Source organism: Danio aesculapii, chromosome 6 (genome assembly GCF_903798145.1).
Source record: "Danio aesculapii chromosome 6, fDanAes4.1, whole genome shotgun sequence".
In the NCBI taxonomy this organism is placed as follows: Eukaryota; Metazoa; Chordata; class Actinopteri; order Cypriniformes; family Danionidae; genus Danio; species Danio aesculapii.
The window spans coordinates 15,434,480-15,451,919 of NC_079440.1; the positions used below are offsets into that span (position 1 = coordinate 15,434,480).

General features: G+C 37.7%; 1 protein-coding gene and 1 pseudogene across 7 annotated transcripts in view; both read right to left on the reverse strand.

Annotated features, from left to right (window-relative positions):
- Positions 1–1,211, reverse strand: part of LOC130230558 (solute carrier family 15 member 1-like) — a 28,540-nt pseudogene extending 27,329 nt beyond the window's left edge.
- Positions 1,212–9,496: 8,285 nt separating this feature from the next.
- Positions 9,497–17,440, reverse strand: part of LOC130230559 (dedicator of cytokinesis protein 9-like) — a 209,327-nt gene continuing 201,383 nt past the window's right edge. For all 7 annotated transcript variants that reach the window (XM_056459642.1, XM_056459640.1, XM_056459639.1 and 4 more), the window contains exons 52-53: positions 17,217–17,355; positions 9,497–10,331 (exon numbers count right to left, since the gene is read on the reverse strand). In XM_056459642.1, the coding sequence (XP_056315617.1) occupies positions 10,206–10,331; positions 17,217–17,355 (265 nt within the window). In that variant the 3' untranslated portion in view covers positions 9,497–10,205. The remainder of the gene's footprint in view (positions 10,332–17,216; positions 17,356–17,440) is intronic.

Sequence of the window (17,440 nt, forward strand, 5' to 3'; positions counted from 1 at the left end):
TATTCTTTGATCTATGCGTATTTCAAAAGTACTGTATTTATGTGACATAAAATGTGTCACTTTTATAATAGTTTTACTGTCACTTTGATCATTTCTTGCACAGAAAAAAAAAGAGTATAAAAAATGTTACTGATATAATTTTAGGAAGAGATTCCCTTTACAAAAAAGTCAAGTTAAGTGCACTTAAAAGCAACTAGTATTCTGAATTGTCCTAAGACTCACTTGAACTTTCCCAGCCACGAGTCCGCAATAATGGCTCCCATGATAGGTGTAAGGTAGCAGAGAGCCACAAATGTGTGGTAGATGGTGGTGGACAGGTCATTATCCCAACCGATAAAATACTTGAAGTACAGCACCAGCACCGCTGCACAACAAGAACAGAACAAAAAACACAAGAATAATGAAGATAGAAAGAAATTGAAGAATTAATAAGTGATTTGTGTGAGAGTACACAGTAAAAAATTACATGATCAATTAGTCCTGACACCAAATGTTTTAGGTCATTGTAACTTATCAAATTAAGTTAACATAAGTAACTTAGTTTTAAGAACTTTTAAGTCAGTTTAATATAAGTTCAATGGACTCATAAGGTTAATTTGATTCAGTTAAAAAATTTATGACAACTAGGATTGTTTTACAGTGTATGAACAAGTCAAAATGTTTAGACTGACCTTTCATGCCATAGTAGGAGAATCGCTCACAGAACTCATTCACCACAATGAAAAATATACTGACAGGATATCCAAAGCAACTCTTCTATAATAAAGCAAAATAAAACATATTATTAATAAAAAAAATTTATTTTAAATAATATTTTCTGATATCATGTCCTAAGGAAAACAGTTATATTATGATGATTAACATGATTAAGCTGTGGTAACTACATGCTTTTTTGTAGAATAACATGGTAATTTTTTAAGTATATATATATTAAAGCATCACTGATCAGTTGCTACAGTTCTCACCCTTTCCTTCTTCTGCTTTTGTCTCTCTTTGTCTGCAAAGTAATACATACAAATCTTTATTCAACTTAAATTAAGTTGTTTTCATCATTATATCACATTAATACACAAACTTAATCAACACACACTTAGTCTCTCTTTACAATCAATTAGATGTACAAACACAAAAGTTAACAGTCTAAATGATGATTCTTATGTTGCATTTCCTCAGGTGCCAATAAACATCATGTTTACTGACCTGCCATGGTGATTCCTGAGACTGTTTTCTGGTCCACTGGTGATAATATCCTTTAGTTTAGAGGCACACACACTCACTCACGCACACAACACACACACCAGCCAGGACAGACGTAGCTGTACTCTGAGGGAGACAGGCAACACTTATATCGACTTTGGACAATAAAATGTTTCCTTGGACACCAATGGGTTCAGATGAGCTTGACGTGGATATTTATGACAGAGTTTGCGACTGTGATTAGTGTGACTGTGTGTGTGCGTACAGGTGGGAGGAGGCAATTGAGGAGCAGTTTAGTTATTTATGGCATTCTTATCGATTTATACAGCAAATCAAATGTCGGGAACTTTTGGCCTTGCAATAAGATATGGAAGTTAATGAGTAATTAATAGTCATTTTCTCAACATTCCAAAAAAAAGAGAGAAGAGAGATGATAAATCATTAAAAGTGATAACGTGCTAAATGCCTTTGTTTTTAATATTTATAGAGTATATATGTACAGTTGAAGTCAGAATTATTAGCCCCCCTTAGAACTTTTTTTGTTTTTTATAAATCTCCCAAATGATGTTTAACAGAGCAAGAAATTTTCACAGATGTCTGAAATATTTTTTCTTCTGGAGAAAGTCTTATTGTTCAGTTTTTTTTTTTTTTTTTGCTAGAATAAAAGTAGTTTTAATTTTCTAAAAACATTTTAAGGTCAAAATTATTAGCCCCTTTAAGCTGTATGTGTTTTTGTAGTCTACAGAACAAACCATCGTTATACACTGTAAAAATAAATCCGTAAAATTTACGGTAAAAAACGGCAGCTGTGGTTGCCAGTACTTTACCGTTAAAAATACGGTACAAACCGTAAAAGTAAAAGTTCTAATTTTACGGTAAACTACCGTATTTAATTAATTTATAGAGGTAATATGTCTGTATTTTCAAATTACCAGCATCTACACATCTTTTGTTACACAGTTAGACACGTTAGCACACCCATATGCAGGTGGTGATGAAAGTTACATGTTGAACCACTGCTCATCACAAACAACCTTTGCCACAATTAGAAAAGGGTACCAGTGGATAGAAGGTGCTCAGTGTCATTCACACAGCTACTAAACACCAGTATGGTAACACTCATAAAATTAAAGTCATGAAATAAACATTGTTTATCACCATTAGATGTTACATAAGTCTCTAATGTGCATAACTGATGGGGAAACAACTAAAAAGGTCCATAGTAATGTCAACAAAAAGCATAAAAGGTGATGTACTATGCAGGGAATTCTGGGAAATTTACGGTTATTTGCCATATATATTAAGGAAACACAACGTTAACCAGGTTACAGATTTGTACTGTAGCATTTTACTGTTACTGTTGAAATCACGGCCATTTTTTACAGTGTACAATAACTTGCCTAATTACTAACCTGCCTAGTTAACCTAGTTAAGCCTAAATGTCACTTTAAGCTGTACAGAATTGTCTAGAAAAATATCTAGTCAAATATTATTTACTGTCATCATGGCAAAGATAAAATAAATCAGTTATTAGAATGAGTTATTAAAACTATTATGTTTAGAAATGTGTTGAAAAAAATCTTCTCTCCATTAAACAGAAATTGGAGAAAAAAATAAACAGGGGGCTAATAATTCAGGGGGCTAATAATTCTGACTTCAACTGCATATTTAAATATCAGTAAATGCCAAACTCCAAATGCCGTCTGAAATGTTCTTCCAAAATGAGCATTTTTATCAGCCTCATGTTTATGTTCAGTTTTTTACTTTTAAGGACACGAAAAAAAACAACAACTTTTCTGTCATCAATGTTAAAATACTGAATACACACGGGAGCTTGAGAAAAAAATTCAGATTGCACTTTTAGGTTTTGGCATCTGAAATCTTCAAATAAGTCACGTTATTGTTTTTTTGTTTACTTTACATTTATTTTAATTATACCCTTTAAGTAGTTTAGTTGGAGTTGTTTACAGCACCACCAGTGTTCAATTTTCCAATAAAAAAGGATGAAAAATGTTCTTTAATGAAATGAACACTGATCATTATTAAGCCCCCTTGGTTTGATTTGAGGGTCAGGCATACCAGTTCAAGGACTTCCCTTTCAGGTTATCTTTGTCTTCCCACACCTTCACCAGGGTTACAAAGGTTGCTCTTGCCCTGCTAAAGAAAATGGGCATTCTGTATCCTCTGTCTCATCATGGCTCCTGTGCAGAGCATGTCTATTTTCATTATGAAGCTGCACTAGTTCTACTAGGCAAGGGATGTCCAAACTCGGTCCTGGAGGGCCAATGTGCTGGAAGGTTTAGCTCCAACCCTAATTAAACACACCTAAACGAGCTAATCAAGCTCTTACTACATATACTAGAAACTTCCTGGCGGATGTGTTGAAGAAAGTTGAAGCGAAACTCAACAGGACCAAGTTTGAACACCCCTGGACTGGGCAGTGCTCACCTGCTCGAATGCATTAAGGGGGAATAAATAGAATGAGCAAGTCATCAGCAAGTCAACAAAGGTGTCATGCTACAACACTTCCCTGGCAGAACTCCCTGAGGAACAACCTTGTTTCTCAGGGATCCTGTGGATCGGGTGGTGGCATCTGGTGGATTTGAGTGATCTGTAACCAGTAGTGGTAGACATCATAACTCGGGTCAGAGCTCCCTCTACAGACAAGTGCCTTGAAATGGAGTTTTTCTGACCAAAAGGATCCCCAGAGATACCCAGTCAGTGGGGTGTTTTCCTTCTTTCAAAGTTGGAATAAAGTCCATCTCCTGAAGGTGTAGGTTGGCTGCCATCACTGCTCATCATGATGATGGTTTGTGGAAGCTCAGTGGGAAGAATGACCTGAACAAGAGGGGCCAGGAGGTTAAACCCTCCACTGCCACTTCATGTATCCGCCTGGGATCTCTGTATAGTCCTCGCAACAATGCAGAGACCTTAGAGGTGCTGGTTCTAGATCCTATCTTGCTGTGTCCCATCTGTGCCTTGCACATTTACGTGCACCACACTCTGAGCTTCAGAAGCTCTGCGTATCTCTTTGTTCATTTTGAAAGTCAGCAGAAGGCAAAGGCTTTTTCCAAGCAGAAAATGGCCCACTGGAAAGTGGATGCCATCGCCTTAGTCTATCTGTCTCGATAGGGTCAGTCTTTGTATGCAAGTCCACTTTACATCCCTTAAGGTTATATGTGGTCTGTGCAATGCCTACACTGGACATTTAACAGCATTATCGGCTCACCAAGCCATTAAAGTGAATGCCAGGAGCAGCGGCTCTGACCACTCTCTGAATGAGTAGTGTCCATTTTGGTGTCCCATACATGGTATCTGAGACCAGGTTCTTAACAACAGAGACGTTCAGTTCTTACTGCGGATAAAGGGTGTTAGAGCAATAGTATCATATGTATATTATTATTTTAGTTAATTTGAATATGTTCCCTATACCAAAAGTGCAACCCATTACTTAAAACACAGACAACACATTTGGAAAAAGCTAGATATAATGAACTGAACTGCTCATAAAAATGTGAGATCAACGTGTTGCTATTCGCTAGTATGCGCACATGTACATATTAAAACAAATTATATTAATTGAATTAGATAACACTGCCTAGGGAGACACCTTTTATATGAAAAGTCTCACAGTGTAGCCAATTTTTTTGTTATAATAGGGGTCACCAAACTTTGTGGATTGCTAAAGTCCTGCAGATTCAAGCTCCAACCCTAATCAACACACCTGAACAAGCTAATCAAGGGCTTACCAAGTATACTAGAAACTGCCAGGTAGGTGTGTTGAGGGATATCTGCAGGACACCAACCCTCCTGGACCAAGTTTGTACATAGACCCCTTGGTGTAAAGTCAGAAATATTTGCAGAACTGATGATGACAGGTAGATCATGACAACATAGCAGATAATGAGTCTGAATATCATTCATTCTACCCATATTCATGCTGTACTTCGCAGAACGTAGATTATTACATTCATAAAGTGAAATATGTTGTACTTCTGTATGTGATTGTGGCATTTCTGTGAACATATTTATTGTTTAAGCTTCCACCAGTGAGGTTTATTCTTGTATGTCAAGCAGGTAGAGCTTCTGTTTATTTGCTGATCGGCATGCTGCACATACAGTTGATGTCGAATTATTAGCCCCCCTTTAAATAATATTTTATTTTAAAAATATTTTTCAAATGATGTTTAACAGAAATATTTTCACAGTATGTCTGATAATATTTTATCTTCTGGAGAAAGTCTTATTTATTTTATTTCGGCTAGAATAAAAGCAGTTTTTAATTTTTAAACACCATTTTAAGGACAAAATTATTAGCCCCTTTAAGCTTTTTTTCTTCAATAGTCTACAGAACAAACCATCGTTATACAATAACTTGACTAATTATCCTAACCTGCCTAGTTAACCTAATTTACCTAGTTAAGCCTTTAAATATCACTTTAGCTGTATCCTGTGTCTTGAAAAAATATTTAGTCAAATATTATTTACTGTAATCATGGCTTCTCTCTATTAAACAGAAATAGGGGGGAAAAAAATTAAAATCGGGGGGCTAATAATTCTGACTTCAACTGACTGAAGAGAAGAGACATGAAATTCAATAATATAAAATAATAATTTTGGCAGTTTTTTTTTACTTCAACTGTATGTGAATAAAGCCAACATTATGCCTGTTCATCACAGAACGTGATCATGTCTCTTCAGAAGACTGAATTAAGCAACATAATTGATCTGGATTTATTTTTTTGACCTCTTTATTAACAATTTTGGGACTTGTTTGGTAAACAGACTTTCAATTAAATGTTTTTCATACCTGTTTACGTACACTTTGCTGCTGTTACAATTAATAGTGGGTAGACTTGTTTTACAACACCTGTTAACTGGTGAATATATAATAATTAACTCTTCTACCTGAAACAGCTAACAGCAAACATGTTGATTAGATAATGCTGGCACATCAAAACACTGCCAACACATCAGATGACTGTTTTAAATTCCCTCAATAATACCATTTATTACCTTGTCCGGATACAACCTCATAGCAAAGATAAACAGCAAATACATGTACATTTTGCATATATACATGATTTGCTGACTTGGAATGATGTGTATGATACTTTCTCAAAGCACATCGCCACACAAATTCCTTACAGAAGCTTAGTGTACTGAAAGCTGAAGATACCTTGAACATGGAGACTCACATCAGATGAAGAGACGCCTCATTCATGGGAAGAGAGAGGTAAACAAACTGCCCTCATCCACACACACACACACATTTCTGTGATTCAATGGTGACAACAGTGGAGAGAGACAGTGGAGAGTGCGTTCACAGAAAGCAAGTCAGCAGGATTTATCAGAACACAGCTAAAACAAAACTCTATCTGATACTATGTTAATTCTCAATTCCTTCTGAATTCTATATGGCATATAGAGTTGAAGTCAGAATTATTATCCCTCTTATAAATTTGTTTCCCAAAAATATTTCCCAAATGGTGTTTAACAGAGCAGGGAATTTTTCACAGTATTTCCTATAATATTTTTTCTTCTGAGAAAAGTCTTATTTGTTTTATTTCGGCTAGAATAAAAGCAGTTTTTAATTTTTTTAAATCATTTTAAGGTTATATTTTTAGCCTGAATACTACTATCCTGAAAAAATATTTAGTAAAATATTTTACTATCATCATGGCAAATATAAAAGAAATCAGTTATTAGAAATTAGTTATTAAAACTATAATGTTATATGATATTTTGAAAAAAATAAATCTGACGCAGAGAAAAAAGTGTATCACTGAAAGGTTTTAAGGTTTTAAAACTGGCCTAAGCATCAATAAAACACAAGCATTTTACACAGAGGCCGTCCATACTTCTCAACATCAAAAAGCAGCCGTTGCATAGATACAGTCTTTGTTTTGTTTACTTCAAGTAGTTCTGAGAGCTGATGTGCATATTTTGATTTTCTCAGATACATCAAGGTACGTGCGCAAAGGTCCCACTCCATACCCCTACAGACACACATACACACACTATGGGCTCTTTTATAATGATCTAGGCGCAAAGTCTGAAGCGCAGGGTGCACAAGTATTAAGGGTATATCCGAATCCACTTTTGCTATTTAAGGACGGAAAAATACGCTCTGCGCTTGGTCTAACAGTGCTGTGCTTATTCTCCTAATGAGTTATGGGTGTGTTTTGTAAATAAACCAATCAGAGTCTCATATCCCATTCCCTTTAAGAGTCAGTTGCATATTTGCTATTTACATTGCAGACTTTGTGAGTGGAAAAACTGAACACTTCACTAGCGAGAAAACAGTTAAACAGACCACCTGCAGCGCGAGAATGAAAGAATGAGCCTCCTCCAAGCAGCCTTTACTTTCACTTTCTCTTTTTCGTGGATAAGGAAACGTGTTGTACACACAGACATCGATTACCCTACATAATTAATTTCATTTGTTAAGCGCAAAGATTTGTTTCAAAACTATTTCTAAATTCAGTTCTAATTTCCAGCAAACGAATAAATGAACAATAATAACGAAGTGTGGTCAAACAACCGAGTTATATCAAACACACGTCCTATTCTTGTGCCCCATGTGGTCCAAAACCTGACAGGTGGACAAATCTAAGCTTGTTTTTAATAAAACAAATATAAATATGCATTTAATAAATACTACTTATAATAATAATAATAATAATAATAATAATAATAATAATAATAATAACAACACATTATACCAAAGCAATTGTCATGAATAAACAAAAAAAGCCCCAAGATGAAGAAGGCATGAAGGCAGAGGGTTTTTTTTTGTATTTTTTATGTAGAAAGAAATCATTTGGAAAATATTTAAACCTTTAATTTTGTTTCATTTGTAAAGATATTTGCGTACTGCTGTAATCCTGTGTGTTTTAAGCAATGTGTACAAGCTCTTCGCTGGACTTCAGACCTGCTCTCAGCTGGTCCAATGCGCAGTCTATTTTAGTTTTCTCAAAATAGCAACACGCCAACATGTGCCTTAACACACCTCTTTTCTAGACTGACACACTCCATAACTGACATGTCCGTAAAGTGGTGCAAATGTATTTGCTCTTTAAACCAACGTGGCGGAACCACGGGAAAATTAAGGTTGCGCTGGTCTGAAAATAGCATCACGTCGTGGACCACGTGGGTGTATATGATAGGGATCTTTACTTTGCTGTTATCCTCTATATAACTCACTTCTTTCTGTTAAACAGAAATTAGAGGAAAAAATGTACAGGGCGCTAATAACCAGGAGGGCTACTAATTCTGACTTCAACTGTAGGTGCTTTAAAGTAAGATACGAGTGTATAAATGACGTTTCTGCAATCATGCTGAAGGCCTGATAATCTGTGGTAATTATCACAGTTGTATGCCATAAACTAAACATTATAAAGGCCATAAATAATGTATAGATCACAGGTTCTAATGGCCTTCATGAGGATCTTGGATAGTAAATAAATAAGTTCAAAGTAATAAGAGAAACGTGTTTTATTTAATGAGTGTGCTCCGTGCAGGTGAGTGAGCTTGACAAACCACCTGTAGGACACACTCCTCCTGTCTTAATGCACCAGACATTTTGTAGAAATAATAGTCTGTGCTTTTTGTTTATGTTATTCATATAACTGGTTTCATTTATAGCACTTCTTTTTGCCTTGATATTTAATATCTCTTGTTTAAATGCACTATGAACAGCAGCTACGCTAATAATTTTCTTTGTTTTTCTACCTGGAGATACTCATCCCGAGGCCTATAGAGATTGTGACCTGTGAAGAGATAATGGCAACCATAGACGACTTCTAGAGGTATCCATAATCTGGACCAGGCCGTATCCTGAGCAGATCCTGTGGCAGTCATAGATGAGTGGAGAGCATGAGACCGATTCCTGAAAGACCCCAGTGACAGACAAGTCTCTGCATTGATCCCATGGGTCAGCCTTTAACACCTGCCGCTGACTTTCATCAATTGGTGAAAAGTTTGTTCCTCGCCACTGTCGCCGCTGGCCTTCTTGGTTTGGGATTTGTGTAGCTGGGCATCAATGGATTTGCTCTTCAGAGTTTGGACTTTCAGCAGAGAAATTTAAACCACACTGAACTGAACTTCAGCTCTGAAAACTGGACTGACACAATTTCAGTATACTAGCACTTCTATGTTAAGCTGCCTTGACACAATCCACATTTCAAAAGCGCTATATAGATAAAGATGAATTGAATTGAATAATATATTTTATTCAGAGAATTTAGGGACATTAATATATTTCCAGAACAGACTCATTTAAATAAAAATACCCCCATTTTTAATCCCCCCATATAAAACAATTTACATTTAAACAAACGTAGATGGTTATAAAAATCGTTGTGTTCATCTCTTTTGTCCATATATATAGTTTTCACATCTAGCCTTCGCACTTTGGCAAGAGATCTTCAGGAACCAAGTCAAAGAAAGGGAATTATTGCACCTCGGCTACAATGAAACAGCACTTGTTTCTCAGCTTGTAACAAAATAAAAAAGGGAAACAAGATAGAATGGAAGTGTAGGCAAAAACGCAAATGGCTCAGGTGATCGTGGGTATTTTTGTACAGTAAAGCTCAAATTTCCTGCTACACTAAAGCGCAGTTATATTCTTTTCACTACCACTTACAGCCCCAGACACAGAAAGTGATGTCAGCCTGAGCAGCAATAGATGTCCAGAATTGGAGGAAAGCATGAAAAGTAAGGAATGTGATAGTAAAAAGGCAGATGTTTTGCTTGAGAAAGAAATAAAAGCGATAGTCTCAAGAGGAAACACCTGTGAACGGAGGACTGGAGTGGATGAGAGAAGAACAGGAACTCCTTCTTTCACTTATGCGAATGTTAACTGCTCATATTGTAGACCTGACACACCTGCTTTGTTCTGATTGATGCTCGGATTGAGTGGAAATCTTGTTCTTTGATGCACTTGAGTCTGTCGGTCTTTCTGGCTGTGTGTGGATTGAAGGGTTTAAGGCCAGAGAGGTGAAAGGTCACACAGTGGAGGCGGAGCTGGGCATGCCATGCAGGGTGGTGCCGGTGGGCGTGCCACTGATGGCATTGAAAATATGCAGCGAATCAGAAAGACCGCTTTTGGTTCCACCGTCCACAGCGGAGATCTGACAAAGAGGAAGAGCGGAGCGTGAGGTAGAACAGATTAAGCTGACACTTGAAGTATTCTTTTTAAAAATAAGGTAAATTCAATAGATTATTACAGTACCATCCAATCTACAGAGAGGCCAGCACAAAAAAAGGAGAGAATGAGTGTTATGGTTATGAAATATTCATGTCAGCCCATGGTAACAGTGCAGTTGTTCTTATTTATGCATATTTTTAAAGCTCAAAGTATATGACAAACAAATCTACTGTCACTTAAAGCTGTGTTTCTCATCCACGTTCCTGGAGGACCACCAACACTGCCTGTTTTGGATGTCTCCTTTGTCTGTTACAGTTCTTTCAGTCTCTGCTAATGTATGTTTGGTTAAAGAGACAAGGAAAATGTGCAGAGCAGGTGGTCCTCCAGCAACATGGTTGAGAAACACTGACCTAAAGGGATAGTTCACCCCAAAACAAAACATTGTTGATAATTTACTCACCCTCAGGTCATCCTGAGAACTTTGTTTTCTTTATTAAAACATTGAAAAACATTAAAGAAGCACATTTTAGCTGAATCTGTGGTCCTTTGTGATTTGTATAATGCATGTCAATGGTCACCTGTTTTTGAGATAAACACCTTCATTCCAAACAAGTCCAAACCAATCCCGTGCAGTGTTGCCAGATATAGCTGTCTTTTTCCAGCCCAAAAGCTGTCCAAAACCCACCCAAACGCACAAAAAAGTCCCAAAATGTTAGATTAAAATTTAATTTAATTAACCTAGTTACTTTAGCCGTGATAATTTTTTAAACATACAGCAGCCAACACTAGCAATCACAGAACCACAACATAACCGGATCACATTGAAACACTGAACTTATTGTTGTGTAGATTACACTACCTTTTAGAGTATGTTTTACTTTTGAAATGGGGTATAAATTAATCCTATGGCGTTTTATATTCTTTTGAACATAATTAGGTGCTGCTTGTCAATCCGACAGCGCTTCTACGCTTGTTCTTGCTGTTAATTGCGGAAAAAATTTGATAGAAGAGTCATGATAAACTGCTGTGAGTTTAAGTCTTAACTGCAGGCGCTATAACTGAATAGAGTAGGAGCACACAGTTATGTTTTGTTAATTGCATATAAATTTTACGTTTAAAAACCACCCAATTTTTGTCAACATGCCTATGGCATTTTTTATCCGGAAAGTGCCCAATCTGGCAACACTGGTCCCGTGGCTTCTGATAATACACTGAGGTAGGGCTGCACAATATATCGTTTCAGCATAAATATAACTTCACGAGTTCACACTTGCAATCGTTTAAGAATAAGGCGTATTTGGCGTGCTGTCCTGGGAGAGGGTTCTGAGCTCGGGGAGACAATCCAACTCGAGTTATTCCCCTTATCAGGAAACAGAGAGGAGTTGGGATTCAAGCGAAGTATCTAGCCCGGCCCCAGAACGGTCCCCCCGGGAATGTAATTCTTAAGAGGTGAGGTGTCGGGGTGGTGGAGGGATGCTAAAGTCGTGAGATGCTGCAGGTAAGACAGCTTTGGTGTATATAGGGGTTTGATCAAGAACTGATTGGATAATGGAATAATTGTCAAAGACGTATTGATACTGAAACTTCTGCGCGTGCTCCTCCCGAAATTTGTTTCCAAACATCACAATGTGTGTGTCGCCAATAGTCACATCGCAGGATATGCAATCAGCACAACAGTTGAGAATACATGAGATTTGTCATTGCAAAGTATTACTATAACAGATTGAAAGTGTATCATGTGTTTTAAAGGCATTTCAAAACATTAGGGCGCAAATATATGCATTTCTAATGAAGAATAATTTTACAGAATTTTTTATACAATGAAGACTATACAGTGTTATTTTAAAAATGATCAATAAAGATGAATTGAATTGAATTATTTTTCATTTCATTATTCAAATTCTGTACCTGAATACTGTTTTTTTTTTCTTTAAGACCACCAGATCCTGCTATCTACGCTGGAGTCACTGGGCGTCGCAGGCACTGTTATTCAATGGTTCAGTTCTTACCTCTCGGACAGGTCATTCAGGGTGTCGTGGAGGGGAGAGGTGTCCAACCTACAGCATCTAAACACTGGGGTACCCCAGGGCTCTGTTCTTGGGCCACTTCTCTTCTCTATCTACACGGCATCTTTAGGAACAGTCATCCAGAAACATGGATTTTCCTACCACTGCTATGCTGATGATACTCAGCTATACCTCTCTTTTCACCCTGATGATCCCTCGGCTCCAGCTCGCATTTCAGCCTGCCTGTCAGACATTTCACACTGGATGAAAGATCATCATCTTCAGCTTAACCTCGCGAAAACGGAAATGCTTGAAGTTTCTGCCATCCCGACTCTACACCATAACTTTTCAATCCAGATGGATGGGGTAACCATTACTGCATCCAAAATGGTAAAAAGCCTTGGAGTAACGATTGATGACCAACTAAACTTCTCTGACCACATTTCTAGAACTGCTCGATCTTGCAGATTCGCACTCTATAACATCAGAAAGGTCCGACCCTTCCTATCTGAACATACAGCTCAACTCATTGTTCAAGCTCTTGTTCTCTCCAACTGGACTATTGCAACTCTCTACTAGCCGGGCTTCCAGCTAATTCTATCAAACCTCTTCAGCTGCTTCAGAACGCAGCAGCACGAGTGGTCTTTGATGAACCCAAAAGAGCACATGTCACTCCTCTACTCACCCGTTTGCACTGGCTGCCAGTTGCTGCTCGCATCAAATTCAAAGCTCTGATGTTTGCTTACAAAGCGACCTCTGGCTTTGCTCCTTCGTATCTGCTCTCACTTCTGCAGATATATGTGCCCTCCAGAAACTTGCGTTCTGTGAATGAACGTCGCCTCGTTGTTCCATCCCTAAGAGGGAAGAAATCACTTTCCCGAACTCTCGCATTCAATCTGCCCAGTTGGTGGAATGAACTCCCTAACTACATCAGAACAGCAGAGTCACTTGCTGTCTTCAAGAAACGACTAAAAACTCAACTGTTTAGTCTCCACTTTCCTTCCTAATCTTAACTGCCTCTCTGGCTATACCACTAACTGTACTCTCTCTCACAAAAAAAAAAAAAAAAAAAAAAAAACATTACTAATGCTCAGCTTCTTAGACTTTACACACCTGAAACTTGTCTATAGCACTTGTTCACTGCTGCTCTTATAGTTGTGTAAACTGCTTCCTTGTCCTCATTTGTAAGTCGCTTTGGATAAAAGTGTCTGCTAAATGACTAAATGTAAATGTAAATGTAATGATTTCTTTCCAAATAGAGTTATTCAAGTCATCTGGTGAAATTGTGGTCATATTGCAATATATATCGCAGAGAAACAAAATATCGCAATCTCTGATTTTTCCAATATTGTGCAGCCCTACACTGAGGTCTAATGAAGTTTATATTGTTTGCAATATTAGTAGCTTTATTCTACAGCCTGAGCCACAGTTCTAGGCACACACACAAGGGTAGCAAGTGAGAGCTTCCAGTCACTTTATGATGTATGTGCAAGTGTACACTCAATTCCATTTCAATTAGTCTTTATTTTTATAGCGCTATTACAATGTAGATTTTGTCAAAGCAGTTTAACATAGAAGTTCCAGTAAATTGAAATAGTTTAAGTCCAGTTTTCAGAGTTGAAGCATACATACACTCGTATGAGTAATTTCTGTGAGGTTGAATTATAAAAGTTACTGCATCTTGGACAGTCACAGGTAACAACCATTTTGGCAAAAACATGCATTCTTACTCTAGTCATCTCGCATCTGAGTGCACTCTCACACATAAGCATACTGAAGATTTTAGCTTTTCTTGCACAGACTGATGGTTTCACTTCATAAAACCACAGTGTATCATCAGAAACCACAGAATTGTTTTGGACTTGTTGTATGTTCATTTTAACCTCAAGAACAGATGACTATTGACTTGCATTATTTAAAGCACCACTGATTCTTCTAAAAATCTTCATTAAATGTTCTACTAAAGAAAAAAGTAGTTAGTAAATTAACTGTACTTTTTCTTTTTGGATGAACGGTTTCATTTATTATGCACAGAATTCAGTCACGGAGCATGCGCACTGAAAAAACTGTCAACAACTGCATAAACAGATCATACAAAAATGTACAAATGAGATCGCACAAATTCATATGAATTAGCCACTATATAAAAACGTGTGTTATGAAACAGGAATGGATGTAAACCTATTGTAGGAGACCTCTAAATCAAAAGTACAAACCTAATATCTTAAAGGGTTAGTTTTATGGAGTGTAGCGTTAGTTCAGTTGGACACATCAGTCAAGCTGTGGAGAGTATCAAGATATATAGTGCAGCTTCAAACTTTTTACATCCAAGTGAAGAACAAAATAGAACTTCATCCTCATTTTAGGAAAAGTCTTAAAGAGATTGTCAACTGTGTCATCATTTACTAACCCTTGACTTGTTCCAAACCTGTTTGACTTTCTTCCTTCTGTTGAACAACAATAGAAGCTATTTTAAAGAAAACTGGAAACCTGTAACCATTGACTTCCATAGTACACTGTGTGCACAATCTTTGGCGAGGGATTATTCTGACCATATCATCATTTTATCCACAATTTACAACTCCAAGCTACATGAAGTTGAATGCTTATTGGATTTAATGCATATCAGGTGATGTGTATTTGTGTAACGAGGGAGGGTGTGGCCTAAGGAGATCAACTCCCTATATCAATGTGTGCATAATTATTAGTCAGTATGTTTTTTTTAGGAAAAATGGGTCAAAAAAGAGATTTAACTGACTCTGAAAAGTCAAAAATTGTAAAAAGTCTTTGACAGGGATGCAGCACTCTTGAAATATCTAAAATCACAAAACCATCAAATGTTTTGTAGCAAACAGTCAACAGGGTCGCAAGAAACACGTCGAGATGAAAAGATGCAAATTCACCGCCAAAGATTTAAGAAGAATCAAACATGAAGCTATCAGGAACCAATTTCCCACCAGTGCTGCCATATTCCACAACTGCAACCTACCTGGAGTGTCAAGAAGTACAAGGAGTTCAGTTTTCAGAGACAGGGCCATAGTAAGAATGAAACCCGACCACCTCTGAACAAGACACATAAGTTGAAGCATCAAGAATGGGCCAAGAAATATCTGAAGACAGATTTTTCTAAGTTTTTGTCGACTGATAAGATGAGTGTGACTCTTGAAGGACCTAATAGATGGGCCCGGGGTTGGAGCAGTAACACAGAACTCCACTTTGACTCAGACACCTGCAAGGTGGAGGTAGGGTACTGGTATGTAATGTAATGTGTATTTATATAGCGCATTTATTGTGTATGACCATACACCCAAAGTGCTTCACAATCATGAGGGGGTCTCTCCACACCACCACCAGTGTGCAGCATCCACTTGGATGATGCGACAGCAGCCACAGGACAACGGCGCCAGTGCGCTTACCACAAACCAGCTATTGGTGGAGTGGTGAGACAGTGATAGAGCCAATTCAGTGGATGGGGATGATTGCGAGGCCATGATCGTAAGGGCCAATTGAGGGACTTTGGCCAGGGCACTGGGGTTACACCTCTGCTGTTTACGAGAAGTGCCATGGGATTTTTAATGACCACAGAGAGTCAGGACCTCGGTTTAACCTCTCATCCGAAAGACGGCGCCCACTGACAGTATAGTGTCCCCTTCACTTTTACTGGGGCATTATGACTCACACAGACCACAGGTTGAGCGCCCCCTGCTGGCCTCTCTAACACCACTTCCAACAGCAACCTAGTTTTCCCATGTGGTCTCCAATCCAAGTACTGACCAGGCTCAGCCCTGCTTAGCTCCAGTGAGTAACAGCTCAAGTCTTGAGCTGCAGGGTGATATGGCTGTGGCAGTGTATGGCTGTGTAGGGGCAGGTATTATTAAAGATGACCTAGTTGGACCTTTTCAGGTTGAAAATGGACTCAGAGTCAACTCTCTTTTTAGAAGACACTTTGTTCAAGCAGTGGTACAGGAAAAAAACCTTCATCTTTCAAGAAGACTTTATGCAATTTTCATGCAAGACAACACTCCATTACATGCGTCAAAGTACTCCAGTGCGTAGCTGACCAGTAAAGGCCGTAAAGATGAAAAACTAATGATATGGCCCCCTTCTTCACCTGACTTAAACCTTATTGAGAACTTTTGGGCCCTTCTTAAGTAGGAAATTTACAGTCAAGGTAAACAGTACACCTCTCTGAATAGTGTCTGGGAGGCTGTGGTTGCTGCTGCACAAAAAGTTGATTCTGACCAGATTAAGAAACTGACTGGCACTGTGAAAGAAAAGGATGTGACTGTTATTGAAAAGAAGAGTGGTTATATTGCTCACTGAGGTTTTTCTTTTTTAATTTCAGAATTCAGTTTATTTGTAAATTTTGAGTTTGTTTATTATTCTCACTTTAACAGGTGAAAATAAACAAGTGAGATGGGAAAATCTTTGTTTTTCATTTAGTTGCATAATAATTCTACCCACTAATAGTTGCCTAATAAACGTGCATGCACATATTTTCTTAATAAAAGCCAAAACTTCACTTTTACAACTTAAATGTTCAGGTTTGAGGGTTTCTTAAAATTTTGGATTGACCAAGAGCAGTAGTTGTACAATAACAAAATGAATCCTCAAAAATACAACTTTTCTAATAATTGTGCACATGGTGTATTTGTTATATTCCTACTACGGAAGTCAGTGGTAACAAGAATCCAGCCTGCGTTAAAATATCTTCTTTAGTGTTCAACAGAAGAAAGAAAACTCTAGCATTTGGAACCACTTTAGCCTGAGTAAATAATGATTAAAATTTCATTTTTGGGTGAACTATCCCTTTAAGGTTTGCCTTGCACCACTGACACAGCTGTGTGTATGTGTGCGGTCACCTGCTCATGCATGATGTTTGAAAGCTCTCTGGCCAGGTCTCTGTAACTGGCTTTCATCTCGTCATGATATTCCTGTTGGTCCTCCTTGATCAGTCTTTCGTTTACAGCTAGAGCTTGTCCACATGCTTCAACAAACTGCCTGCATACACAAACATCACATACACAGAATAAGAAACACACAAAGCATTTGTGTGGAGATTTTTTTGAAAGGCATCAGGAGTGGT